This window comes from Lemur catta, chromosome 8, assembly GCF_020740605.2.
Source record: "Lemur catta isolate mLemCat1 chromosome 8, mLemCat1.pri, whole genome shotgun sequence".
Lineage (NCBI taxonomy): Eukaryota > Metazoa > Chordata > Mammalia > Primates > Lemuridae > Lemur > Lemur catta.
This window is the reverse complement of record NC_059135.1, coordinates 48,983,668-49,008,967: the sequence shown is the minus strand read 5'-3', so window position 1 is coordinate 49,008,967 and position 25,300 is coordinate 48,983,668. Positions and strand designations below refer to the sequence as shown.

Genomic DNA, 25,300 nt, shown 5'->3' with positions numbered 1-25,300 from the left:
AAGTCCCTGGGTCATAAATCTGAATTTTATGTCACTCAGTGTAAATGCAAATGTTACAGCACTTAGCAATACTTGTGGTGTTCCCACTGATGTGAAGGAGGAATGAGACAGAAAAATTAGATGTTCTGCTCCCACATTACTGTTATTTTCACCCACAATACTTTTCTTATTGAGTATAGTAATTATGTTGGTGTTGACTTTAGAATCTATGGCCTTTCTTTGGTTTAAAATATTATTTAGGCAATTTCTGAAAATGTGCTTCAATAGACATGAAATAAGTTGGTTTTTTTTAATGTCACAGCAATTCCTATATTATAGGAATAAAGAATAAGTGCAACCTTCTAACAGTGTTTAGACTTACTTTTATAACAGATTTTGAAATAGAGCAGGTGGTCAAACACTTGATTGATAATTGGTCGGAATGATCTTTAAAGGACATCTCATTCAACTTTATATTCAATATTTGAAACACTTTTTACTAACAAAGAAAGACTAAAATTTAATGGAAACAACAATAACCTCAATATTCTTGGAATGAATTAAATTCTCTTACCTTTTCTTCATTTTGGTATTATTCAACATATTCATGGTTGTGATTCAACTGAAATGTTGCCCTTTTATCATAAACAAGTTAGCCTGAAAATGTCATTAAATTAAAACAAAAATTGAGTTGTTGGCATTGGTGTTAATGAGGAAAGTGCAGAAGAAAGAAAGAAAGAAAAAGAAAGAAAGAAAGAAAGAAAGGAAGAAGGAAAGAAGGAAAGAAAGGAAAGGAAGGAAGGAAGGAAGGAAGGAAGGAAGGAAGGAAGGAAGAAGGAAGGAAGGAAGGAAGGAAGGAAGGAAGGAAGGAAGGAAGGAAGGAAGGAAGGAAGGAAGGAAGGAAAGATTGAATTTATTTCCAAATAGATAACCATTTAATGAATTGAGTTTTTTTAATCTCATCCCTCGGGGGCACTTGAACACATCACAAAACCATGCTGAGGTGTCAGCATCTACTTATAAAACATCTTGGACCAGAAAGGAGAGTGCTTCAAATCAAGTATCTGAGCAGTGTTTTTGCTTTCTCTTTGCTGGCACCAGAGCCTGGCTTCACGAGCTTTATTTACACTTACTAGACTGCCTTCAAAAAACAAAAAGATGAAATGATTATCTAGCAAGTATAAGCTTATTACTACCTTTTGCCAATACTAAATGAAACTTCATCTCTAGCCAAGGAAATTGCTCTACAGCTCTTTACATTTCTGTTTGTCCAAAGGCTAGTTTTGTTTCAAGAGAGTATCTCCAGTTTAGTGTGTAAGTAGCTTTTATTTTTCCTGTGGTGACAGTGAAGTTGAAATCTTAAGAATGGATTATGTGTTCTATTCACAGAATGTCTAGCTTTCTCAGTTTGTAAAAATTCCCTCTTTAATTATTGGGATTCTTCTTTCAAATGTTCTCTGTAACCAGTGACGATTAAAATCCTGATTAACACATTCAGGGTCACATAATCCATTAGCATTATGTTACAGATTTTTAAAATATAACTATAGGCCTGTATAAAATTTAATTTACTGGAATTAAATTTGATCACATGCAGAATTTACATGATCTGTACATGATCTGATCGATATATTTGTATCATTGACATAATCTATTAAACATTTACATCTCCAGCCTAGATTTCTGTGAGCTCCAGACCTACATCTCCAAGTGTTTGTCTCCATTTGAATGACTCAGTGACATCTCAAACTCAACATGCCTGAAACCACACCCATGACCTTCCCCTCAACCCTGAATTTCCTTCGACCTCTTAGTCCCTGCCTCCCACCATGTCCAGTCTCAGTCCACAGGACCGGGTGTTGGATTCCCTGCCACCACTCCAGTCCGTCCTTTTCTGCATCCTGTTGGGCACCCCTCACCTTTACTTCCCCACTTTGAATTGTCTCGTGGCTGCCAAAGTCACCCTTTAGTAACACAGATCTGGATACCACACCCCTTGATGGCTTCTTGTGTTTATGAAAAAAATCAAAATGTCAATGTCTTCATCCATGGGTGCTGCTATAACAGACTACCCCAGACTGAGTAATTTATGAAGAACATAAATTTCTTTGTCATAGTCCTGGAGGCTGGGAAGTCCAAGATCAAGGTGCCAGCAGGTTAGGGTCTCTGCAGCCGAGATTGGTCAACAGAGACAGGCCAATCCTCTTGCAAGACAATGCGCCTTGAATGCTACATCCTCTGGAGCGGAGGAATACCATGTTCTCAAATGGCAGAAGAACAGAAGATAGAGAACCCACTCACACAAGCCCTTTATATAACGGCATTAGTCCATCCATGAGGGTGGAGTCTTCATGATCTAACACCTCCCATTGGGCTTACCTCCCCAACACTGTTTGCACTGGGGTTAAGTTTCCAACACATGAATTTTGGGGGATACATTTTGACCACAGCAACCAACATAGCCTGCAAAGCCCTGCAGGGACTGGCCTTTGCCTTTTTTGAGCCATCATGTCACCATCTCTCTGTGCTCTCGTCCTATCAGCTGCCACTTATTCCTTGATCATGCCATGCTGGACAGTCACTTCCTAGTTAACTCTTCATCCTTCAGATCTCAGCTCTGACTTCCAGAACCATCAGTTCACCTCCCCATGGGTCTTCATAAAGTCCACGAACCTTCTTTTTTTTGGTGTTGTTGATTATTTGGCTTACTGTCTTTTCCTCTAGACCGAAGTTCAGGTCTTACTTTTTCTGGCCTGAAGATTGATCTTTGTTTCTTGCCAGCAGGTTTCTTTCCCTCCTTTGCCAACAGAACTACACAAGTGTTCTGTGCTTCCTTCAAGGAATATTGCCACTAAGATGGGGGCTGGAACTTGGCCTTCTTAGAAGAGGATAAATTTCACTATAGTGGTCTACCTTTTGGGGTAGCTTTTCATCTTACATCATGGTGCTTACCTTTTTAACATTTTCTAGCTTGCCTATGTTGGAGGAATGGCTAATTTAACAATGTTTCTCTCTGATACAAGCTTTTAGTATTAAACATACAAACCTTCCTTACATAAGTCCAAGTAAAGAAATGAAGTGGGCTGGGTGCGGTATCTCAGGCTGTAATCCCAGCAATTTGGAAGGCTGAGGCAGGAGGATCACGTGAGGCCGAGAATTCAAGAACAGCCTAGGCAACATAGCAAGACCCCATCTCTACAAAAAAAATTTAAAAATTAGCTGGGTGTGGTGGCATGTGCCTGTAAACTCAGCTACTCAGGAGGCTGAGGCAAGAGGATCGCTTGAGCCCATGAATTTGAGGTTGCAGGGAGCTAAGATAATACCAATGCACTCCAGCCTGGGCAATGGGATGAAACTCTGTCTCTAAAAAAATGTAAATAAATAAAAATAAATAAGTAAATGAAGTGGCTGCTGGCTGTGAATAATTGAAGCAACTCCAGTTACCCCTGCTCTGGGATATGCTTGTCAATCGGTAGGTGCCAGTGAGCCTGTTGGTTGTTGAGTCACATGTAGGCATGCTGTTGTTTTGAGGTACAAATATCTGTAGATATGTGTATTCCTTGATCCTTCACAAATGCTGGATCATAGGATGCACGTAATGTGTTAACCCTTTTGTAACTGACTGCTCTGTATTGGATTTAATCATGATACGGCTGAACCGAAGACAAATATGGACTGAGCTGTTATTAGAATCCATTGGGTAGGGGAAATTAAAATTTCTAGAGAAGCAGCTGGTGTTCTGTGGCATTAGGGTCTGGAATATAGCTTTGTAATCTGCTTTAAAACAAAGAAAATGTCTGGGAAGAATATGACTTTAGCACATGGTTTCTTAATTGTTGATCGTCCTTGTTTTACATTTTAACACTTTCATCCTCCACCGGAAAGTCTAGAGGAAGAGGTATTTTCCAATATGTCAGAGTTCTTCCTCTTATACAACTTAATATTTTTTCCTAAATATAATAATTTTAATTAGAATTTTAATTACTCACATGAGGCTTATTTGTTTTGCTTTTAGGTGGTTTGGACACTCTGGATATTTGCCTGCTGTTTTCTAGCGAAACCTGACTCATGAAATGGAATGAAGCTGAAAAATCATCTACTTCTCGGTGAATTTGAGAGACGATTGGGATGGTCTTAAGTGCACATCGCTAGACTCTAACTGCAGCGATGAGTTCAGACGAGAAGGGCATATCCCCTGCTCATAAAACAGCCACTCCAACCCATAGAAGTGCCTCCTCTTCAACATCCTCCCAAAGGGACAGTAGGCAGGTAAGAAGCGAGTATTAAGCATGTTTTGTTTTTGTATTCCAATATAGTACCATTAGGATATGATGGGATTGCTAATTCTGAAATTTTGTTGCGAAGTCTTTTATTCCACAAGAAAACTCATTATTTTCTGTAGATACAGCTGACAATGTCATGTAGCTCCCACTCTTGCTTCTCTGTTGCTCAGGGCTCTGTTTAACAGGCAGATGCAAAGGGGCTGGGGTGACTAGGGAAAGCCCTGCCGTGTTCTCCTCACTGTCTGCTCCTGGAGGGGACCCAGCATCAGGAACTCAAATGTTCTGCTCTCCCTCTCTTCGTTTGTGGAGGTGGAAAGGGATCCACGAACCCGTGAAAAAACTTTTTCTTCTCATAAGTCTCTCACTGATCTTCCAAGCACTAATCTCTGGTGTTACATGGAATCTGGTAATAGATTCTGGAATTAGGTTACACATAAAATTGTAGTATCAGGGAATTAAGAGCAGTGAGAATTCAAACAATGTTTAAAGGCAACAGAGAAAGTAAATCGTTGTTGCTTAATTATGGTAGAAAACGTTCATTGTCTCATTTGAGACAATTCTGTACGTTATTTTTGTTTCCAGAGTTACTTCATTACTATTTTAGTGGCTGTCCTGCTGCGAGGGTTGTGTGGGGATTAATCATGTGAATGCTCTTTGTTGTCAAAACAGTTGGTTTGTTTCAGTCAGCACAGGTCTGAGTATAACTGTTTTTCGTTTTCATGTTGTCTTGTGATAGTATTTTTAGCTGTGTAACTGAAAATTCACAATAAGTAGGTGTTGTTAACTTTTTATAAAAATTTTCTGTTGTGGCAACTTTCAGTGAGTGAGCATTCTTGCAGGGTCTCCTTCACAGCCTTCCATCCCTACCTCCTCTGTGTTCCAAGCATATTGCCTAGTTTCTAGAAGTGCATCAGTTATTCAATATTCCTTCATATAGACATGGATCTTGAGACAGCCAGTTCTAGAGGTGAATTCATTCTTCTAGATCACTGCCTGGGGTGCTCTTTAGGGAGCCCTCAGTCTCAAACCCTCCACCACTCCCTCTCCCAATTCTAGCAAGAAATTCCAGAGGGGCCGGGAGTGGTGGCTCACACCTGTAGTCCTAGCACTCTGGGAGGCCGGGGAGAGTGAATCGTTTGAGCTCAGGAGTTCAAGACCCGCAGCAAGAGCAAGACCCCGTCTCTGCTAAAAAAATAGAAAGAAATTAGCTGGACAACTCAAATAGATAAATAAATAAATATTTATATAATATTTAAATAAATAAATAAATATATATATATATATATATATATATATCTGTAAAATTAGCCGGGCACTGTGGCACATGCCTGTGGTCCCAGCTACTCGGGAGGCTGAGGCAGAAGGATTGCTTGAGCCCAGGAGTTTGAGGTTGCTGTGAGCTAGGCTGACGCCATGGCACTCACTCTAGCCTGGGCAACAGAGTGAGATTCTGTCTCAAAAAAAAAAAAAGAAAGAAAGAAAGAAAGAAATTCCAGGGGAGTCTGTATGAATCAGGGATCCCTATGTGTGTGTCTTTCACAGGTCCTAAGGGAGGTATCCCTACTCCAGGGTCTTGGGAAAGTATTGACACCAGTGTCCTTTGTTATTGAGTTCAGAGAGAACACTTATATTCTGTTAATTAGAGGCAGTTATGCCATTAACTGAATCTGTGATTACACAAAGTTATTATATTTAAGAGTGCCAGGAATGAAAACACTTTTATATTAAACAACGACTGCATGCTGAGAAGCTTTCCAAGTTTACAAATTTAGGCTACCCTTCACTCGCCCCTCTGTTCTTTCTTTTTACGGGATCTTCATTTTTCCCTTGCCCTGGGCATTTAAATGGAGACATATTTTAAGCAGCCTGGCCTACCTGGCTGCCGGGAGGAAGGAAGGGACTGAGCCAGCTCCCCCTGGAGAACTGTGGCAAGTGGAAAAGACTGATGACTGCTGTAGAAACATCTGTCGTGCGTTCTTGCTCTGCCTGTTGCACCTGAGCTCCCAGACCAGCCTGCAAGACAACAGGGAAAACCGAGACCTGGTTCTGCTAGCAGGAGTGTGAAGGTGGAACGTGTGACTCCTCACTGGCTTGTGAATGGAAACTTCTACGATGGGAATGGAAGTCGCTTGTTTGTAAATTGATAATGAATTCTAGGAAAGTAAGAGACACCGTTCAAATGCTTATTATTCTTTAAAGAGAGCATTTACTTTCATTCCTGTTTATCTCAGCAGGTGGAAACTCTCCCAAATATTTTCTCCTCTGATTCCTTCCTGACTCCTGTTCTGTGACTGTCCATCTCCCTCAAGGGAGAAGAATGGAAAAGAACAATTACAGTTCTGTTTTCCCTACCATATCTCAATCACTACCTAGATTTTAGAATTAACTTACGGAACTCAGAAATTTGGGTGATGATGTGATATGATGTGATGTGATGCAGTGTTTTTTATAGGCACCTATTTTTGTGTGATAGCTGTTTTCATAGTGAAGGGACAGAGAGAAAGTGTGATAAATTAGTCTTCATTGAATCTTATCCATTCTTCTTTATGACTGACATCTATGCAGCTAGTGCCAAATTGCAATATCCAGCCCTATTTCTTTCTGGAATTAATCACGTAGGTAGAGAATTTGTTTAGCATGTAGCTGAAAATACAGTGGTACCTAATGCATGTTGTTTCCCTGTCCTTCCCAAGTTCTAGTCCCAAATCACTGATGAATTGATTGAGCATTTCTGCTTAGATGTAACACTGCCTGAGTGGTACCACTGTGCTGTGAATCAATATGTATAAATCAGTGTGCTATCAGGATAACCATTCTCTCGGGGACCAGGGTCAGTGCCTGCCTTTCTCCTCTGGCTGCTCCCACGTTCAATAAGTTACCAAGCCCTGTGGATCATTTCCTCCTTCATAATATTATAATTTCCCTCCATCTCCACTGTCAGCTCCCTCGCACACACTTTCACACTCTACCCAGGGTCCTGCAGAATGCTCTAGCCTCACCATCCCCCTTGTGGCCTCATCATTGCAGATTTCTTGAATAGGGCAGATTCATGTGGAATCCTTCAAAGACTCCCTGTTACCTACATGATTAAGGCCAGAGTTCCTTACTTGCTATCCAGTGTCCAGCATGCTCTGGTCCAGCCTCGTATCCCATTTTCCTCCCAACCTGAACAGCCTCGTCTGCTCTTGGTTCCTAAAACTGCCCTATCTTTATCTCTGGTTGTCTTGCCCACATGGAATTCCCACCACCCTCCTCTCGACCTGATGCCTCCCCATGCGTTAGGGGCCGGCTCTTGCAACACTGTCTGTGGTCACTCAAACCCATGTCACCCTCTCCCTTCTCTGAACTTTTATAGCCCTTTTTGACAGTATTTGACATTTGTATATTGTCTGTCTTTTCCTCAACTATATTGTGAGCTCTTTTTAAACAGACTACATACTCTAATTCTTCAGGCTGAGAAACATTAGACCTCAAATGTTCTAATATATCCTGCAAGATATTTTTTAAGACCTGCAACACTATTAGTCTTGTCCTTTTGTTACAAATTTTCCATTCCGCATTTATTTGTCCTCTTCTTCCTTCCTCGTGGATAAGTAAAACAAAGAACATCTGTGCATAGTAGCATGGGCTGCCCTTCCTGTCCTAAAATTAATAGCACAATAGGTGAAGAGGGGAGAGGAGTTGGGAACTGAAGTGACTCAGTGCCCCTGTGATTTCACTAAGTGTTTCCGCAGCAATGATAGGGTCAAGACTCCACTTAGTATTTAACAACTTAGAAGACTTTAGTAATTGCTCCATTTACATTTTATTCAAGTCTGACATGAGACATTAGAACATCTAACAAAACTGGCTCTGTGTGTGTGACCATTCTAACTCATAAGCTGCAAGGAATATGTATGACCTAAAACTTTCAAAAAGGGAACAGAAAGTCTGTTGATGAGACTTCTAGGACTTACCTCTGAATCAGCATTCCCCAAAGTACATGCCAAGGAATGCTTGTCCCTTGAGATGTTGTATGAAAAGAGAGTTCTACTGCCAAGTAAGTTAGAGAAATGCTATACAAAATCTCTTTTGCCATGTACATTAATAAATTAAGGACGCTGATAAATCCTGAAGTAAGACCTTTATTTTTTATTTAGGTGAGCACTTCTAGAATTTAGTATATGGTGGAACTTCTTTTTGCCTGGAAGGTTTGGTTGCCAAAACTCCAGATTCTTCTGTTCAGAAATTGGGAGATCAGGAACACTGAGCCCAGATTCCTAATGGCAACACACACTGGGTGCAGTAGTGGCTTTCAGCTTAGCTGGGGCATTTACTCTTTGATAGGCTACAGTCCTCGCCTGTCCTCATTGTATTTCAATACTTACTTATGTTGACTGCCTTGCCCGTGAAAGCATTTGAATTTGTGAACCTTGATCCTGGATGTCAGTAGGTCAGTCACAGTAACACTTAACTTACCAAGGGTGATCTTCCCTTGGATGTTAAGAAGAAGGCATCTAAACTTAGCATGTCGAAAGTGGAACTCTTAATTTCCCTGTAAAATCTATTTCTTCCCAGTCTTCCCTGTCTCAGCAAATGGCAACTTCATCCTTTCACTGGGTAAGGCCAAAACCCAGGAATCATTCTTGACTTCTTTCTCTCACACTCTGCTTCCAAACCATCAGCAAACCTGCTGGTTCCACCTTCAGGACGTGCCTGGAATCTGACCACTATTTGCCATCTCCTCCCCCTCCACCCTGGTGAGAGCCACCATCATTTCTCACCTGACTGTTGTCATAGGTTTCTAACAGGCTCCCTGCTTCTGCCCTTGCCGAACAGACAGGTCATTCTTTACAGAACAGTCAAATCCCTTCAAAACCTAAGTCAGATTGAGCCAGTCTTCTGCACTAAGACCTCCAGTGACTTCCTTTCTCTGTCTGAATAATACAGAATTGCTGACCACTGTCTACAAGGTCACGCATCATCTGGTTCTGCGTAACTCTCTGAGCCCATCTCCTGCCACAGTCCTTTCCCTTGGTTCTCTCCAGCACCTTCCTCAGGCACCTTTATAGTTTTGGTCCCCTCAGCCTAACTTGCTTTTCCTGCACCCATCCCCAGGCTTGTCATTCACTTGACTCAATCTCCAAATGTACCGTTTGGGGTAGCCTTCTCTGCCCTTCCCTGCGTATTCATATCACTCACTGTCCAATTCACTGGTTTTATTTTTCTTCAAAGCACTGTTCACCACCTGGCATGTTATACGAGATCTATCCAGAAAGTATCCAGCCATTGTTAAGATAACGAGAATGGTTTGGGGAACGTAGTTGTAACCTGGCAGCCAAGGAGCGTGGGCTGGGATGTGTGTGTGTGAGCAGTGACAACTTCACTGTTACTAGACGCCATTGAGCATGTGTACTGTGTGGCTGTCACATTCAAAATGACTGAGCGAGAAGAGGAACGAGTCTGCATCAAATTTTGTGTTAAGCTTGAACTTTCAGATGCAGCAGGCTTTCAGGGACGATGCAATGAGTGCAGCACAAGTAAAAATGTGGCACAAACACTTCAAAAATGGTCAAGAATCTTTTGAAAGTGATCCACATTCTGGAAGGCCTGCAACAAGGAACACCTGAGCATGTTGAATGTGTAGGTGTTAGGTTAAGAGATGCTGGGAGAACTGTGTGAGGTCCCAAGGTGCCTACTTTGAAGGGAACTGAGGCGTCATTGTCCTATGTACAGTGTTTCTTGTATCTTTTTCAATAAATATCTCTATTTTTCATATTATATGGCTGGATACTTTCCGGGCAGACCTGGTATATTTGTTTATCTGTTTATGTCTATATCCCCTTCCTCTATTCCTTAACACTGAGATATAAAAAACAGAGCTTTGATTTTGTTCAATCATGTATCCCTAGCACTTTGTATGGCACCCAGCGTTTGGTGTGCTCCGGAGATATTTGAATGAATAAGTGAATGAGGAGTTGGTGTGGAGAGAAGATCGTGAGCCTGGCTGCAGAGGACTTGAGAGCCATGGAGGAATAATCCTGAGGTCGGGAGATGACAGCAAGGAGAGAAGATGATGGATTGTGGAGTTCCGAGTCTCACAAGAATGGGTTCAGAGAGTAGAAGGTGGATGGTCCCGGGGTAGAAGAGGGGAGCTGAGAGAGCACAGTCCCTTCTCCTTGCTCCTGAGGGTGGGTGTGGGGGGAATAAATGGCTGCAGAGTGAAGGAAATGATGGCAGACAAAAGCGAAGAGTTGGGAGCATTCTGCTCAGAGGTTAAAAACATTAGTGGGGGTGGGAGGCATCTCTTTCTTTTAAAATGGGTTGGCCGGGCGCGTTGGCTCACGCCTGTAATCCTAGCACTTTGGGAGGCCGAGGCAGGCGGATCCTTTGAGATCAGGAGTTCAAGACCGGCCTGAGCAAGAGCGAGACCCCGTCTCTACTAAAAATAGAAACAAATTGGCTGGACAGCTAAAAATATATAGAAAAAATTAGCCAGGCATGGTGGCGCATGCCTGTAGTCCCCGGTACTCGGGAGGCTGAGGCAGGAGGATCGCTTGAATCCAGGAGTTTGAGGTTGCTGTGAGCTAGGCTGATGCCATGGCACTCACTCTAGCCCGGGCAACAGAGTGAGACTCTGTCTCAAAAGAAAATTAAATTAAACAGGGGTTATTGTTCCTTAGTCAATCATAGTACTTATTTTATGGTTACATTATATAACAGAGTTACTAAGTGTATGAACTGATGACTGGATTTTGTTTGTGTTTATAGTTACTTTTATGCTTATGTATTTTAGAGAATTTTTTAAAATATGCATGTCTAAGACTACCCTGTAGAGATAGCAGTCCTGAATCCAGGTCTGCACTTTCAAAAGCAAGGCCCCTCTTTGGAGCCAATCATTATTTTTATTTATATTGTTATCAAGTCAGAAAATCAGACACTATGGCTCTAAGAATGTAGGGTTTGGAATGCATAATTTTCAGGCAATAGTGTCTATTATGAGTGAATTGTTAATAACTCCACCAGGTTAGACTTTGTAAATCCTTAAATGAGCCAGTCTTTTTTGTTTAATGAAAAATCAATGAAGAAAAAACCAGCCATTCCTTATAACGATCCAACGTTTGCTGAAGCTCAGAGATCATAAAATAAAGAACATTTTAAGGAAAAAATTATAAATAACTCAAAAGAGGCTGGCAGTTCATCTTCTTGCCAGTTTTTATAAAATCTGTATTCAGGATCATGGTTAATCCTTAAGAACTATAGAAGACTTCGGTGACATGGGTATCCAAAATGTTTCCTGTATATTATCAACAGCAAGACATTTCAAAACTAACAATAGCCTGTTCAGTTAATGGCCACTGTTGACATGTGAAGGCTGTTGCCAGCAGTGATTCAGTGGGACTGTGTATCTGATGTAAAAGTGTCTCCCAGCACATGCAGAAACTGAGCTTCTAGAGCATCTTCTTCAAATAGCTTTGTTGAATGAAATAACTAAATCACTACTTTGAAATATAAGTGTCTCTATCTTTGGAATAGGAAACCTATTTCCATCTTTGAGTTGTGAAAAATATAATGTTATCTCAAGGAAAAATGTTCTGATTTTTAGAGAAAATAATTCAAGCATCCCTGATTTAATATAATTTATAACTTGAAATCTACCAGGCAGAGGAATAGAATTTGAGTTCTTAGCTCTATGTAGAATTTCAGTGGACCCAGGGATTTTTCAGGATGCTCCTGGAACCCAGCTGCCAGTTCAGAAAGAAATACTAACCTGATCTGAAAATCCAGCGTGTCCTCACTGGGGGCAATGCTAGAATATAATTCCCTTTTATTTCCTTGGTATATTTAAATTCCTGATTTGCTTCCAATTTCAATTTAGCCTTTTTAGAATTCCATCTCATGGAATCAGCTTTTCAGGACTTAAGACCAATATCAATGGGGAAATAGTATTTGCTTGCAAAAACTCATACTGTGACAAATTTTTGTGATTTAGATGCAAATTGGGTGTTCTGAAAAGTCGAAATATTAGGCAAAATTTATAAACCAACTAATAGCATAACACTAGCAACAAGTTAATATTTCATGAGCCCTCACTGTGGAAAGTTGGAAGTATGATCACATTTCTCAGAGAATTAAACTATGATGAAAAGTGGCTTTCACCTTGCCCACAGCAAATGAGGAATGAAGACAAGCTTTTCTTCCTGGAACCCTGTTTCTGGAGCCCCGTTCTTGTTCATGTCACTGTTTGATCTGTTGTAAGTCTTGCCAAGCTGAAAATGTCCAGGGGAAGGGCCTTCTGTATACTTCTAAGTGAACTTTGTAAGGCAACATTTGTTAATTGCTTTCGAGTTATGTATTGCCTTCTCATAGTGATTTTTCATATCCTCATTGGCCTAGGAAACTATAAATCAAATGGTACACAGGTTGAAATGTTAATAGTTATTAACATGGAGTGAGTTTTGTTTTTTTTTTAAGATATGGGGTCTCACCCTGTTGCCCAAGCTAGAGTGCAGTGGTGTGATCGTAGCTTACTGCAGCCTCGAACTCCTGGGCTCCAGCAATCCTCCCGCCTCAGACTCCCAAGCAGCTAGGACTACAGGTGTGTACCACGATGCCCAGCTAATTTTTAAAATTTTTGTAGAGATGGGGGTCTCACTGTGTTCCCCAGGTTGGTCTTGACCACCTGTCCTCAAGCAATCCTCCTGCCTCAACCTCTCAAAGTGCTGGCATTACAGACATGAGCTATCGTGCCCAGTCCCTAGGTGAATTTTATGTTATCTGTGCTTTTCTCAATTTTCTGTATTTTTACCACACATATTGCTTTTAGATTGAGAAGTGTAAGCCATCTATTTGTTTGTTGAAAGCTGCTGTTAGCCTTTTCCATTAAAAGCAATGAGCAGCCCCACAGCTCTCTTGCCATCCCCACCATTTGGAGATCCCTGTCGCTGTCGCTTGGTGGTTACAGTATGTGTTCAGTCCATGTCACATGTGCTGAAATTGAGACCACTGGAAAGAAATTTGCCACCTGGCACCCAGACACTCATTACCCCCACATGATTCAGAACTCCGTCACTCGGGTACAAATCTGTTTGCTGCTTTTGCCGGTGTGCCTGCCAGACCCCGTTGGTTGTCTAGGCTGCTTGTATCAGTGTTTCACTTTACAGGTTATCTCTTGTTACCTTGAGATGGCTGGTTTGGGATAGCATTTTTGTAACAGCAAACTCGGTGTCAGATCCAAGATTAGCGCTGCCTATTATGTTCTTGGGTATAACACCAAACGGATAGAGCCACAGTACAATCAGTTAATGAACCCCGGAAGATCTCCTTTTGCGGGGCGTCAAAAAGGCAGGGGAATCAGTTGTTTACAGAAGCATCCCCAGGAGGCTGTTATCCACCCAAATTTGGAGATATCCCTTTTTCAAAATACATTTTTAGGTGTTTCATTAGGACTATAAAACATCCCCCTGAAAGACCTTAAGTATATAAAACTGTGTTACTTGATTTTCAATTTAGACAAATAGAAAATTTTACCTCCCTCTGCTCAGCATCTCTGTAACTCTCCTAGACTGTAAGTAAAATACTTTCACAAAGGTAAAGGAAAGCCTTGTACATGTTGTGTATTTTATATTTCAAGTGCCAGGTTTCTTGACCTCAAATCCTAATTAAGAGCTGATCTGTAAAAATTATAAAAGCCAGCATTGGAGAGGTTTCAGGGAAGTGGACACTGTCATGCACAACAATCATGTTAATTGATTTTGCTTTTCTGGAGGGAAATTTAGCAATACATACCTAAAGTCTTTAAAAAGGTCATGCCATAGGACCCAGTAACTCAGCTTTTCAAAAATGTATTCTAAGGAAACAGTCAAAGATACATGTAGGATGGGAGGGAGGTGAGGGATAAAAACTTACCTGTCGAGTATAGTGTACACTATTTTGTTGACAGGCACACTAAAAGCCCTGACTTCAGCATTATACATTTCATCCGTGTAACAAAAACACTTGTACCCCCTTGATATTTTGAAATAAAAAAGATACATGTAAAGATGTCTGTGAAAATATATATTTATCAAAGTATTTTTATAATAGTAAAAAATTAGAAATAGTCTAATCTTCAACAACGAGGTATTTAAGTAACCTCTTAGTCATACAGTGAAATATTATGCAGCTACCAAAAATGTTTTTGAATATTTAATACTGTGGGAAAACTTCACACAGTTGGTCCTTCATAGGACGTGAATTCCCACGTCCATGAATTCAACTGACCACTGATTGAAAATATTCCCCCTCAAAAAAACACAATACAACAATAAAAATATACAAACAAAAAACAATACAGTATAACAACAATTTACATAGCATTTACATTTTATCATAAGCAATCTAGAGATGATTTAAAGTATACAGGAGGATGTGGGTAGATTATATATGCAAATACTATGGAAGTTTATATAAAGGCACTGGAGCATCTGTGGGTTTTGGTATCTGCAGAAGGCTCTGGAACTAATTGCCGATGGAAACTGATGGATGACTGTATTGCTAATTGAAAAAAACCAAGTTATTAAATTGAAAACATAGTGTAATTTCAATTTTGTTTTTAAGAATTGAGTGTGTGTGTATATATATATATATATATATAAAGCTGAAAGAAAATATACCAAGATATTGAGTTTATTGCTGTTTGTGTTTTTAATTTCTTTTTTGTTTTTACGTTTTCCCCTTAAAAATGTCTGCAATAAGTGTGTTTTTTTTAAAGGTCATATTTTATGAGTTAATTTGTGGGTGTGTGTATATGTGTGTATAACCTTAAAACAGTATTTGGAATATCGTAAATCTGATAAAAGTATTACCTACTTTAATAATAAAATTGTAAGCATTAACCCCATAAGTATAAGGGTAAAAATTAAATGAATATGAAGGCTATGGTACATGGGGAACTTGGTGCAAGTTTTTCAAACTATCTTTGAGGTTCGTTCTGAGGCTTGAACTAGGCGACCGTTTGTCCTCTTTACTACCTACATTTGATCTCATGGGAATTTAATTATGTCTGAGCAGAAACTTAGACACTGCGTATATATAGCAAATATTCATTCGTTCAGCAAATATTTATGAGTACATATAGGCATGTCATCGATATATTATATATGCTCTGTGTTTACAAGGGTGATCAGTGTAACTCTGCCTTTAATGTACATACATAAATGTTTAAAAAAGACATATATAGGATTTTTTTTGCTTGTATTATTAGCAAAATCATTTGAATGATTATCATACTGAAAACCTTTGTACTACGTCATGTTAAAAGCCTTTTAGAAAATTACGGATTAACTGTAGTGTTCTTTTCAAGTCACAGGGGACTGGACTGTTCTCTCCTGCCTTTTGAATTAACTCTACGTGTTCCAGAGCCTTGCTCTTGAAATGGCCTAGTGTTTGTCGGTGTTATTTGCTGTAATGAAGTATGATCAGTATATGCTTTTACTCCGGTTGCTGTGGTTTCCAGTGATTTTGTTACACTGTTGGGTGTTAGGAGTACAGAATAAGGAGCAAGTTCACCAGCAAGTTCTGGTTCTGTTTCTGCTTAAAGGCAACCACAGGAATTAAAGGGCTGTTTATTCCTATGCCTTTTATCACTTCATAGACAAAATCACCGAACTATTCTTTGTTATCAATGGACCACTTGATGGGTCCAAATGGCATTTGTTACAATACAGCCTTTCCAAACAGACTGGTTCAATGTGGGGGCTATAGCTGTCGATTCATAATGACTTTCATATTTCTATGCAGGAAAAGACAAGACTGTGATGACTTTGCTTTTCTCCCTTTCAGGATTTCCCAGATGTGCTGCATGTACTTTTCCCAGCCACTATTTCTAAAATTTTCTTTCATTCATTTTAATAGGGCTTCTGTGAAGCTTTACTATTAATGCACTTCTTCCATCTTTCAGTGAGGGCAAGATAATTGTTACTGTAGAGAAAGTAGTAGAGTTACTACTTCTTCTGCTGATTTTAATATTTTATGCCACTGCAAAGAAACAACAATTTCTTGAAGGAAAGTCCACATACATCTTCTGCTACAGGCATTCAGGCAGATGCAAACTGTGTTGCCATCGCTGCTGTTGCCTTCAGTCTTCTGTCTTCATTCACATTGGCAATGTTCTCAATAAGTTCTGATGCCCTGATCATGGGATGCTGCTGACTGTGCTACTGGGTTGAGTGGGTAACATGATGGCCATGTAAGGAATGGATTCATCACTTCCGAAAGGGCTCCCAGGTGTCGTACACCTGCAATGTGTTTGTAAGACATCTTTCCATGGCATTGGGAATGTGTAAGGTTCCTAGACATTTGTTCTTGTAGTGTTTATAACTAAGATGGTAGCTACTGTTTATTGTGTGCCTGCTGTGCACTAGCCTCTGGGTAGCACTGTGCACACACTGGGTGCCAACTCTGTGACTTCCGGTGTCTCATCAAATAAATGTTATTATCCTCATTTTACAGAGGACAATGAGGCTGAAAGAGGTTAATGCTTCATCTGAGTCACATGGTGAATAGCAGATGAAGGCTGGGATGCTGGTCTGTATGACTGTAAAACTTATGTTCTCTTTTCTCTACACCACACACTGCTATAGCTGACTTGCTCTTAATTCTTGAAAATTAGAAATTGGAAATTAATTTTGAGGTTGCTATAGAGATGGTGAAGAAATTAACCTTGAGGTAGTGCCATATTTAAGAGTACTATAACTTTTTCCTTTTTTGTTTTGCTCACTTCTACCTTTCTGTATCCACAGAAGATTGTGGTAGAGGAGGACTTGGGATGTGTTCCGTTAGTGTTGAGGCCATGTGCTATTCAAAGTTTCTGTCATTTTTGTCATTTAACCTTAGCTTTAACTTCAGTAGATAGCAATATTTAAAAGCTTGACTCTAGAGTAAAATCTTAACTCACATTCCAACTCCAGCACTTGCTGACTCTGTGCCTCTCTTAACCTGTATCTTTCTCTGTTCAATCATCTGTGAAATCAATTTAATAGTCATTACTCAAATGCGTGTTGTGAAGATGGAATGAAATAATCCATGCAAGTATAAAGACAGGAATATAGAAAGTAGTAAATATTAACTGCCATCACCATCATCAACCATATCCTATGAAGGTTACTAAAACCACTGAAACAGTGCTGCTTCATTCAAAGTAGCTATACTTAGAAGGGAAGACAGCCTAATAGTCCAAAGCTTGAAGAAAGTACTTTAGAAGTTTCTAAATTATTTCAGGCATTTTTCTTTGAAAACATTTTGTATAATCTGTGACTATAAAAATAGATAAGATAGTCAGATGAATAATTTCAATGGAGTAAACATTCAGAGAGCAGTGGTCCACTTTTCTTTGTTACTGTCTTAAATGTGTATTGAAAGTTAGTCTGTACAGAAATTTGTAGCCACAGCCTAAAATATTTCCAGCAATTCCTCTCTTTATATCTTTGAAATGAAATTAAAGTAGATAAAGACAAGAAACCTGTTCAGCAGATCTCCTGGACCCTCCATTTTGAGAGTCATGTTCCTCTCTGTGAGTTGCACTGAACCATTCAGCTATTATTAAGTGTCTCATTGTGTGTTTACCTACGTCTTTGATACTGAGTAAACTAGACTGCAGTCATGTTGGCAAATTTATACTTGCTGCCCAGGAGGTACGAGATAATGAACGGTAACCCGGGGGACATACTTTTACCAAATTCAAGAGCTACAGTGGAATATGAAATACAGTGAAATTCTAGACTACTGGTTTTAAGCTAAATATGCATCAGTTCCCTCTGAGAAGGGGGAAGAATGGGCAGGTAAGTACTTTCACCTCCTCTGTGTGCTCCAAGTTCCTCAAAAAACTGACCTGGAAATGAAGTTGTTATTTTAGTATTTGAGAGGAAACTTGATTTTAAAAGAATAATTAACTGGTTTATGTAACCCTTTATTTAACTCGTTTATATAACATATATAACACCTTGAAGGTAGTGGCATGTGTTTCCAAGTCACTGCGAGAGAATATGACAACAGCTATCTTGTGAATAAAAGTGTAAAAATTATAGCACAAATTGTAATCTTAAAGGAAATCTTATGAAAAGAACTAATTCTTATAACTGAAGATATTGTTAAGTTAAATTTGATGTGTTCCCTGCTGACCAGTCATAGCTTTAAATCTAATAAACAAGAGTTCTATGATTCATCCACTAGATTTTTCAGTTTTAAAAGTTAGGCTCTTTAAATGTTTTCAAAAGTGCTATCCTATTGGAGCTGTGATTTTTATAATTCCAAGATAAAACTAGAAGGTAATTTTATGCCTAATCATGTATTAATGATTGCTGAAGGACTGTTCTCTATAAATTAATCAGAGAGCACTGAAAAATTCCGGGAATTTTTGACTGGCTACAATGGGCAGGTTGTTATGCTAGGGTGGAGTGGGTTAGGAGTAGAGGAGGTGGGATACTAAGATGAAGATGAGCTCGTCTCTACCTTCAAGGAGCATGAAATCTAACTACAGTCTAAGACTGGATATGGTAAGTTAAAACTGTCTCCTTTATAGCTGCTGATATTAAAAATATAACATTCAAGTACTTATATATTTCATTTAAAATAATGAATGGCTAGATATATAATTACATAACCTTTAGCTTTTACATGCTTTTAGTTTTAAACCATGAGTTTAAAGGTAACAGATTAATATTTTATTATTGGATGGACAATGATAGTTAGGTTCTAATAATACACAAATATAAGACTGGCAAGTTTATACAAAAGCTATTGGCTTCTACATTATCATATTGAAGTTAAATGAAATAGCTTATTTTTTGAAGCTAGTTACAGTTATAATAATGGGTATCATCTGGTAGTTTTATAAGTTGCCCTTTAATTTTTTTCAGTACAGTACACACATTTGTGGCAATAAAAATATTCCTTTACTTTGTCTCAGTAAACGTTTTTATGATTTTCTGTGCCATGGCAAATCAAGAGAATTTGGAGTTTAGATTTTTCACTCAATTTGAATATGTGCTGTATCTGAAAATGAATGCATTTCTTAGTTACTTTTCTTCCATAACATAAACTATTTTGTAAATCAAGTGGTTAAGAAAGTAGTATTGTGTTCTTTGTGCCAGGCACTGCAGTGGGTAATAGACATTGGTCCTGGCTTGTATGGTCACTAACCCTTCTGGTCCACAAAATTGTGGCGACATTTTAAGTATCCCCAGTATCTATAGAGACAAAATTCAATTTTATCACATCTTAAATGTACCAAATTGATTTCTATGTGGCTTGATTTGGAAATTAGGGGAAATTTATTTTCCTTTCCCTGGCTAAGTTGCTTGAGTTAATCCTTCATTTCCTGCCTACGTAGTTGCTAAGGTCAGGTTTCTTTACAGGCTTTGCTTTTCTTACCATGTTTCTGGGTGGGGCAGGAGGAGTTGGCAATATATCTGTGTTTTATTGCATAGCAACTTGAAAGTATGAGCGTGCAGAGAGCCCTTAAAAAGAAGCTTGGATCAAAGATACCTGACTGGAAAATTAAAGTAAGCAAAAGCAGTAGCCACATGGAACAGGTTTAATGCGTGGGTTTACAAAAATGTGTTACTTGGTCTTTTGTATGGTAAGACCTCTTTCTCTAGAATATAAACATCCAAAAACAATTCTCTTGTCTATTTTGTTCTCTGTGGCCCTGTCATCTGTGCCTGGCACAGTGTAGTTGCCCAATGATGATTCGTTGATTAATTGAATGAGCAAATGAATGAATGAATGAATAAAACATTTCACTGGCAGTTTCTGGTCTTAGCTTTATTATATTTACTTGACTGAAATTTTTTGTTAATATTCTATTAAATAGTGAGGGAGGAACTTGCTACTAAAATGTATGGTTTCTAAATGGTTCTAATTCTTGATTTTAAAAAGTATCCTGGGAAATTTTTTTCCCCATAGAAAATTATAAAGTAATTTATTTGTTGGGGGGAGAAGCATGTTTTTATATTTCTGTAGTAAAGTGACACCTATATATTTTTATTATCCATGGTTATTTTTTGGAAAAATCACTTCATGGATTAAAGGGAATACTTTTATGGTTTTTTACCTTCATAGAATTTAAATTAGGGAAATTTTGCTCAGATGTATTTGAAGAGTACCTGAAACAAGCTTTGTTTTCCTCTTATAGACTTTTGTAACATGTCAGGATAGTTTGTAATTTAGCTTAAGATGGATTAATTGGTTTGAAAGAAATTTCAAAATGTGTTAGTTTTTAAAAAAAATATATTTCCTCAAAAGAAGCATTATGAGAAAGGGAACAACATACAGATGTCAGAATTACACATTTTAATAGTAAACACAAAGTTCTTCAGTTCTCAAACTTTTTAGTCTCAGGAACCCTTTACACTCTTAAAAATTATTGAAGACTTTAAAGAGCTTTTGTTTATGTGGGTTATATCTATCAATATTTACTGTATTAGAAATTTAAATGGATAAAAATTTTAAATATTTTTAGTCTATTTAAAATTAACAATAGACTTATTACATGTTAACCTAAATTACATTTTTTGTTTTAAAATACTATATTTCCAAAACAAGTGAGAAGAATGGTACTGTTTTACATATTTGCAAATCTCTCTGATGTCTCACTTAACAGAAGACAGCTGGATTCTCACATCTGCGTCTGTGTTTAGTGTGTTACAATATCACATGTTATGTATGCTCTGGAAAACTCCACTGTACAGTAGTGAGAAAATAAGTGTAAAAAAGGCAAACAATATCCAAATATTGTTACAAAAATCGTTTTCTACCTTGCAGACCCTATGTGAGGGCTTTGGGAATCTCCAGGGTTCATGGGCTCCCTTATGAGAACCACTGCTCCAAAAACTAGTAAGATGGAAGGGTGAATAGCAGTAGAGTGAGAACTTTTGATTTTTTATGTTTTTTTTATTCCTATGTTGTATTTGAATGTTTTGCAATGAATATATATGACTTTTGCCATTGTAAAACACCAGAAAGAAAATGAAAGAGTGTGTGGGGGAAGACAATTACATCCCAAAAGAAGGTAATACAATTTTTGTTTCAACAACAAATTCTCATTGTAGTTTCTAATTATATGATCTCACAATAAATCTAAATTTCAAATTTATCTGATGTGTTTTAAATAGGATCCTATCCAAAATATCAACATGAGCAAGCAAATAATGGTTGTTCCCATGTTGCCTGTCAAAGACCTGAGCATAAACCACCGGTCTGTCACTCATAGCATGCCTTTGCTTTTGACTCTCTCAGGAAAGGCACTGGCACAAATATGGCTACTCAGCCACGTTCGTAATTTTTCTTTGCTAATTCAAGTAAATGTGGGAATGGAAAGAGCAGAGTCCCAGTTAATGCTTAGGTTGACCTTGGACACTGTGCCTGTCAGGTTAGGAATTCTTGCTAAGCCCTGCCCACCTTTATATTTGACCCCAGAATATCTGTTCTCATTTCTCCTACTTCCTCACAAATTAAAGAAATAGGAACAATTCATCTATCTTTCATGTTGATTATTTCCTTTTAATAAATGACTTAAAATTTTCATTCAGGTATAATTTTAAAAACCTATGACCAGACCTCTTCTTGTTTTCAAGGTAATGAAAATAACCAGAAGTTTGAAAAGTTAACAGATGAGAATAATTTGGATCAGGTCAAAGTATAATTTTCTTCATGAAAAAAAAATTCATCTAATATTTTTCCAGTGAGATATCAAAAATAGAGACCTCTATAAGTAAATAAAATACCATCCTTGTCTATTGAAACAGTGAAATATTGTTATCCCAGTGAAAATATAACGTTTCATTTTCAGCCTATGTCTGAATATTAACTCTTATTTCTTTGACATTTTTCAGATTTATCCCCCTCAAAGAAAGTGCTTAATTTTTTTCAAATATACAAGTTATATCTATTTATTGCAGAATTTTTTAAATCAGAAACATATTGAGAAAAAATTAAAAATCTCCTGTAATCCTGTCACCTTTATTTAACTACTTCTAACATTTTGGAATAAATTTTGATTGTATATATAACATCATCATATTTAGGCTACTTTTTGTAGCCTGATTTTTCAGTTGATAGACATCATGGGTATTTTTTCCTTATCAAAAAGCATAAATCTATATTGCCATTTTGGTTTTTCTTATAAGTCTACCTATTCTCATATATATTAGATATTTTTTTCTATGATAATACCTTAGAAAATGTATCTGTTCTTACATCTTTGCATGCCTATCTGATTATTTCCTTAGGGTAAAGACAGCTATGGGATTGCTGGATCAAAGAGGCATATATTTCTTTTTCCAAAGGCTTTTGATACAGGGCCGGACGCGGTGGCTCACGCCTGTAATCCTAGCACTCTGGGAGACCGAGGAGGGTGGATCGCTCAAGGTCAGGAGTTCAAGACCAGCCTGAGCAAGAGCGAGACCCTGTCTCTACTAAAAAAAAATAGAAAGAAATTATCTGGCCAACTAAAAAAATATATATATATAGAAAAAAAAATTAGCCGGGCATGGTGGCGCATGCCTGTAGTCCCAGCTACTTGGGAGGCTGAGGCAGTAGGATCGCTTAAGCCCAGGAGTTTGAGGTTGCTGTGAGCTAGGCTGATGCCACGACACTCACTCTAGCCCAGGCAACAGAGCGAGACTCTTGTCTCAAAAAAAAAAAAAAAAAAAGGCTTTTGATATAATTACAAAATTTCTTTTTAGAAAGATCATACCCAATTTATACTCCCTTTCTTCCAACCCCATTCCATTTTTGAATCTGATGGGTTAAAAAACAAAAATCATTATTTTGGTTTTTATTTCTTTGAATAGTTCTGAGGTTGAACATCTTTTCTAATGTTGTACATGAGTTGCCTGTTCATGTACTTCACCTGCTTTTCTATTCGAATGTTATCTTGCTTATCTATAAATGCTCTTCATAGTCTTTGTAAAAGCATTTACTGTTTATTGCATTTGACACATTGTTTTCTTCTCTGTGCAATTTTTATAAGAAATTCTGGAGACTAACATGTTTTAAGACTCTGGACTTCTTAACACAGACCTTTCTCTTTGTCTCTTGCCATACCCTGCTGGTAGAGATGAGTGGATATTTTTATGTAAGGCTTGTCTAAGTAGTAAATGTACCACTCATAAAGTTGTAAAAATGTCAGATGTACTATATTTGTTCTTTATGTCTTAAATTTTTTCAAGAGAAAATACTCCGACTCTTTCTCTAAGACGGAAACAGCATTGCAGCAGAAGTTCAGTGGCAAATCCATACGAGGGGAAAGCAAAATCTTGTGCTGACGTATTTTTCTGACTGTTGCTGCTATCTTTGGTCTTTGGAGGAACTTGCCATTTTTAACATAGCTTACTGTTTTTACTGTGATGTGTGTGATCTCACTCCCATGCCCTCCACATGAGAAATGGGTTGTCTAACCCTAGGCTGTATTTCCATTTCTTTTCAGAGTGTCCACATATTGGAGAGGACTGCTTCCTCTAGCACTGAGCCCTCTGTAAGTCGGCAATTGCTAGAACCGGAGCCGCTCCCCCTCTCCAAGGTCAGTGACGGAATGGGGTGCTTTCTCTGATGGCATGCTGCCTGCTCTGGGGCTACGAACTGTGCATAATTTACACACCTGACTCCCCTAAGGCAGCTGTAACACCAACTGTAGGGCATCTCCACTTCCTTCTGCCTCCAGTACATAGACTTTATCTGCCCTGTGTAAGGAAAGAATAGATGAATGTATATTTTGCTGGCATTTGCAGGGTTACGTACAAAGGTCCAAAATTCTCTTTATTTTAAGGGAAGAAGGAAAGAGAAACTATTGACATTCCCTGTTGGAGAAATAAGCAATTATTTCTATGCCAAGCTAATGGAAAAGAAAAAAAAATCACTGAGTCCAGCAGTAATAATCATAACAGCTACAATTATTGCCCATGTACTGCATACCAGGCGCTACGCTGAGTGCTTCAATACATTATCCCATTTAATGTAATCCTTAGAAACAGCTCTACGCAATGTAGGTATTTATCACATTTTATAAATATGGACACTGAGAGTTAATATCTCGGCCAAAGTTTAAGAAAAAAAGAGCTGTCCAGTAGCAGAGCAGGAATTCAAACTTAGACTTGTCCAACTCTACAACCGATGCTTTTCAGCTGTACACGAGCTGCAAGGTAAAATAGAGCCTACACAGAGGGGCTGTTGTACATTCCAGGTTCTGGACTCCTTCTCATGTCTGGCTTCTTCGCAGTGAGCTCTTGGAAGAACACTGCAGAGTATTCATTAAGACTTTTTCTCTGTCATGGGAGCCAGTGTTCTCTCCCCTTCCAGCCTGCTCTTCCTCAGACTAGGGAAATATTAAATTCATATATGTCTAAAATGGAAAAATCATAGAGAAGAGTTGAGGACACACCATCCTACTCCTACACACCCCACCCTGAGATTTTCAATGGGCTGGCTCCCTTATTGAGAAACTCTGAAAATAGAATGCATGTGGATTTTGAGTTCCAATATAAAAATAGCACTTTATTTCCAAAGACAGTTAACTTGTAAATATGTAAAACCAATGTTTCTACTTTGCTTTTCTATTTTAAGCGTAATCTTTTAAGAAAAGAACACTCTACTACCCTAGTGGTGTGGAATATATACACTCGTACCTCTTTACACTTTAAAGATATTACAAACGGTGAGGTTTATTCTATCAGACAGGGGTAGACTGCTAAACTAGGGAGAGGGAGTTATTAAACTATCAAAAATTAAGTTAGAGAGAAATAAAATGTAGTCTGACTTCCATTTGAATAGCGAATAGAGAATGTATTCTGGGAAAATATAACTAGTAATCTTTTTGAAATATCAGTGCTCCCTTGCAGTTAGCTAAAGAAAAGAATAAATATAGGGGCAACAGAAAGGGCAGCTAACGTTTATTAAGCATCTACTTTGTGCCAGGCACTAGATTAGAACATAATCTCCCACTTAATCATCCCCTAACTTCTGGAGGTGAGTACTGGTGTTATTCTCATTTTACTGATAATTACGACATAATTTTCCAGGCA

At 38.4% G+C, this 25,300-nt stretch overlaps 1 protein-coding gene across 6 annotated transcripts in view; it reads left to right on the top strand.

The window, feature by feature from the left end:
* OSBPL6 (oxysterol binding protein like 6) overlaps positions 1–25,300 on the top strand; it is a 202,398-nt gene that overhangs the window by 119,593 nt on the left and 57,505 nt on the right. For 5 of the 6 annotated variants that reach the window (XM_045559338.1, XM_045559339.1, XM_045559343.1 and 2 more), the window contains exons 3-4: positions 3,995–4,248; positions 23,710–23,802. In XM_045559338.1, coding sequence (XP_045415294.1) covers positions 4,147–4,248; positions 23,710–23,802 — 195 coding nt within the window. In that variant the 5' untranslated portion in view covers positions 3,995–4,146. Of the gene's footprint in view, positions 1–3,994; positions 4,249–17,895; positions 18,062–23,709; positions 23,803–25,300 lie in introns of those variants that run through there. The other variant, XM_045559340.1, reaches the window with a different exon arrangement.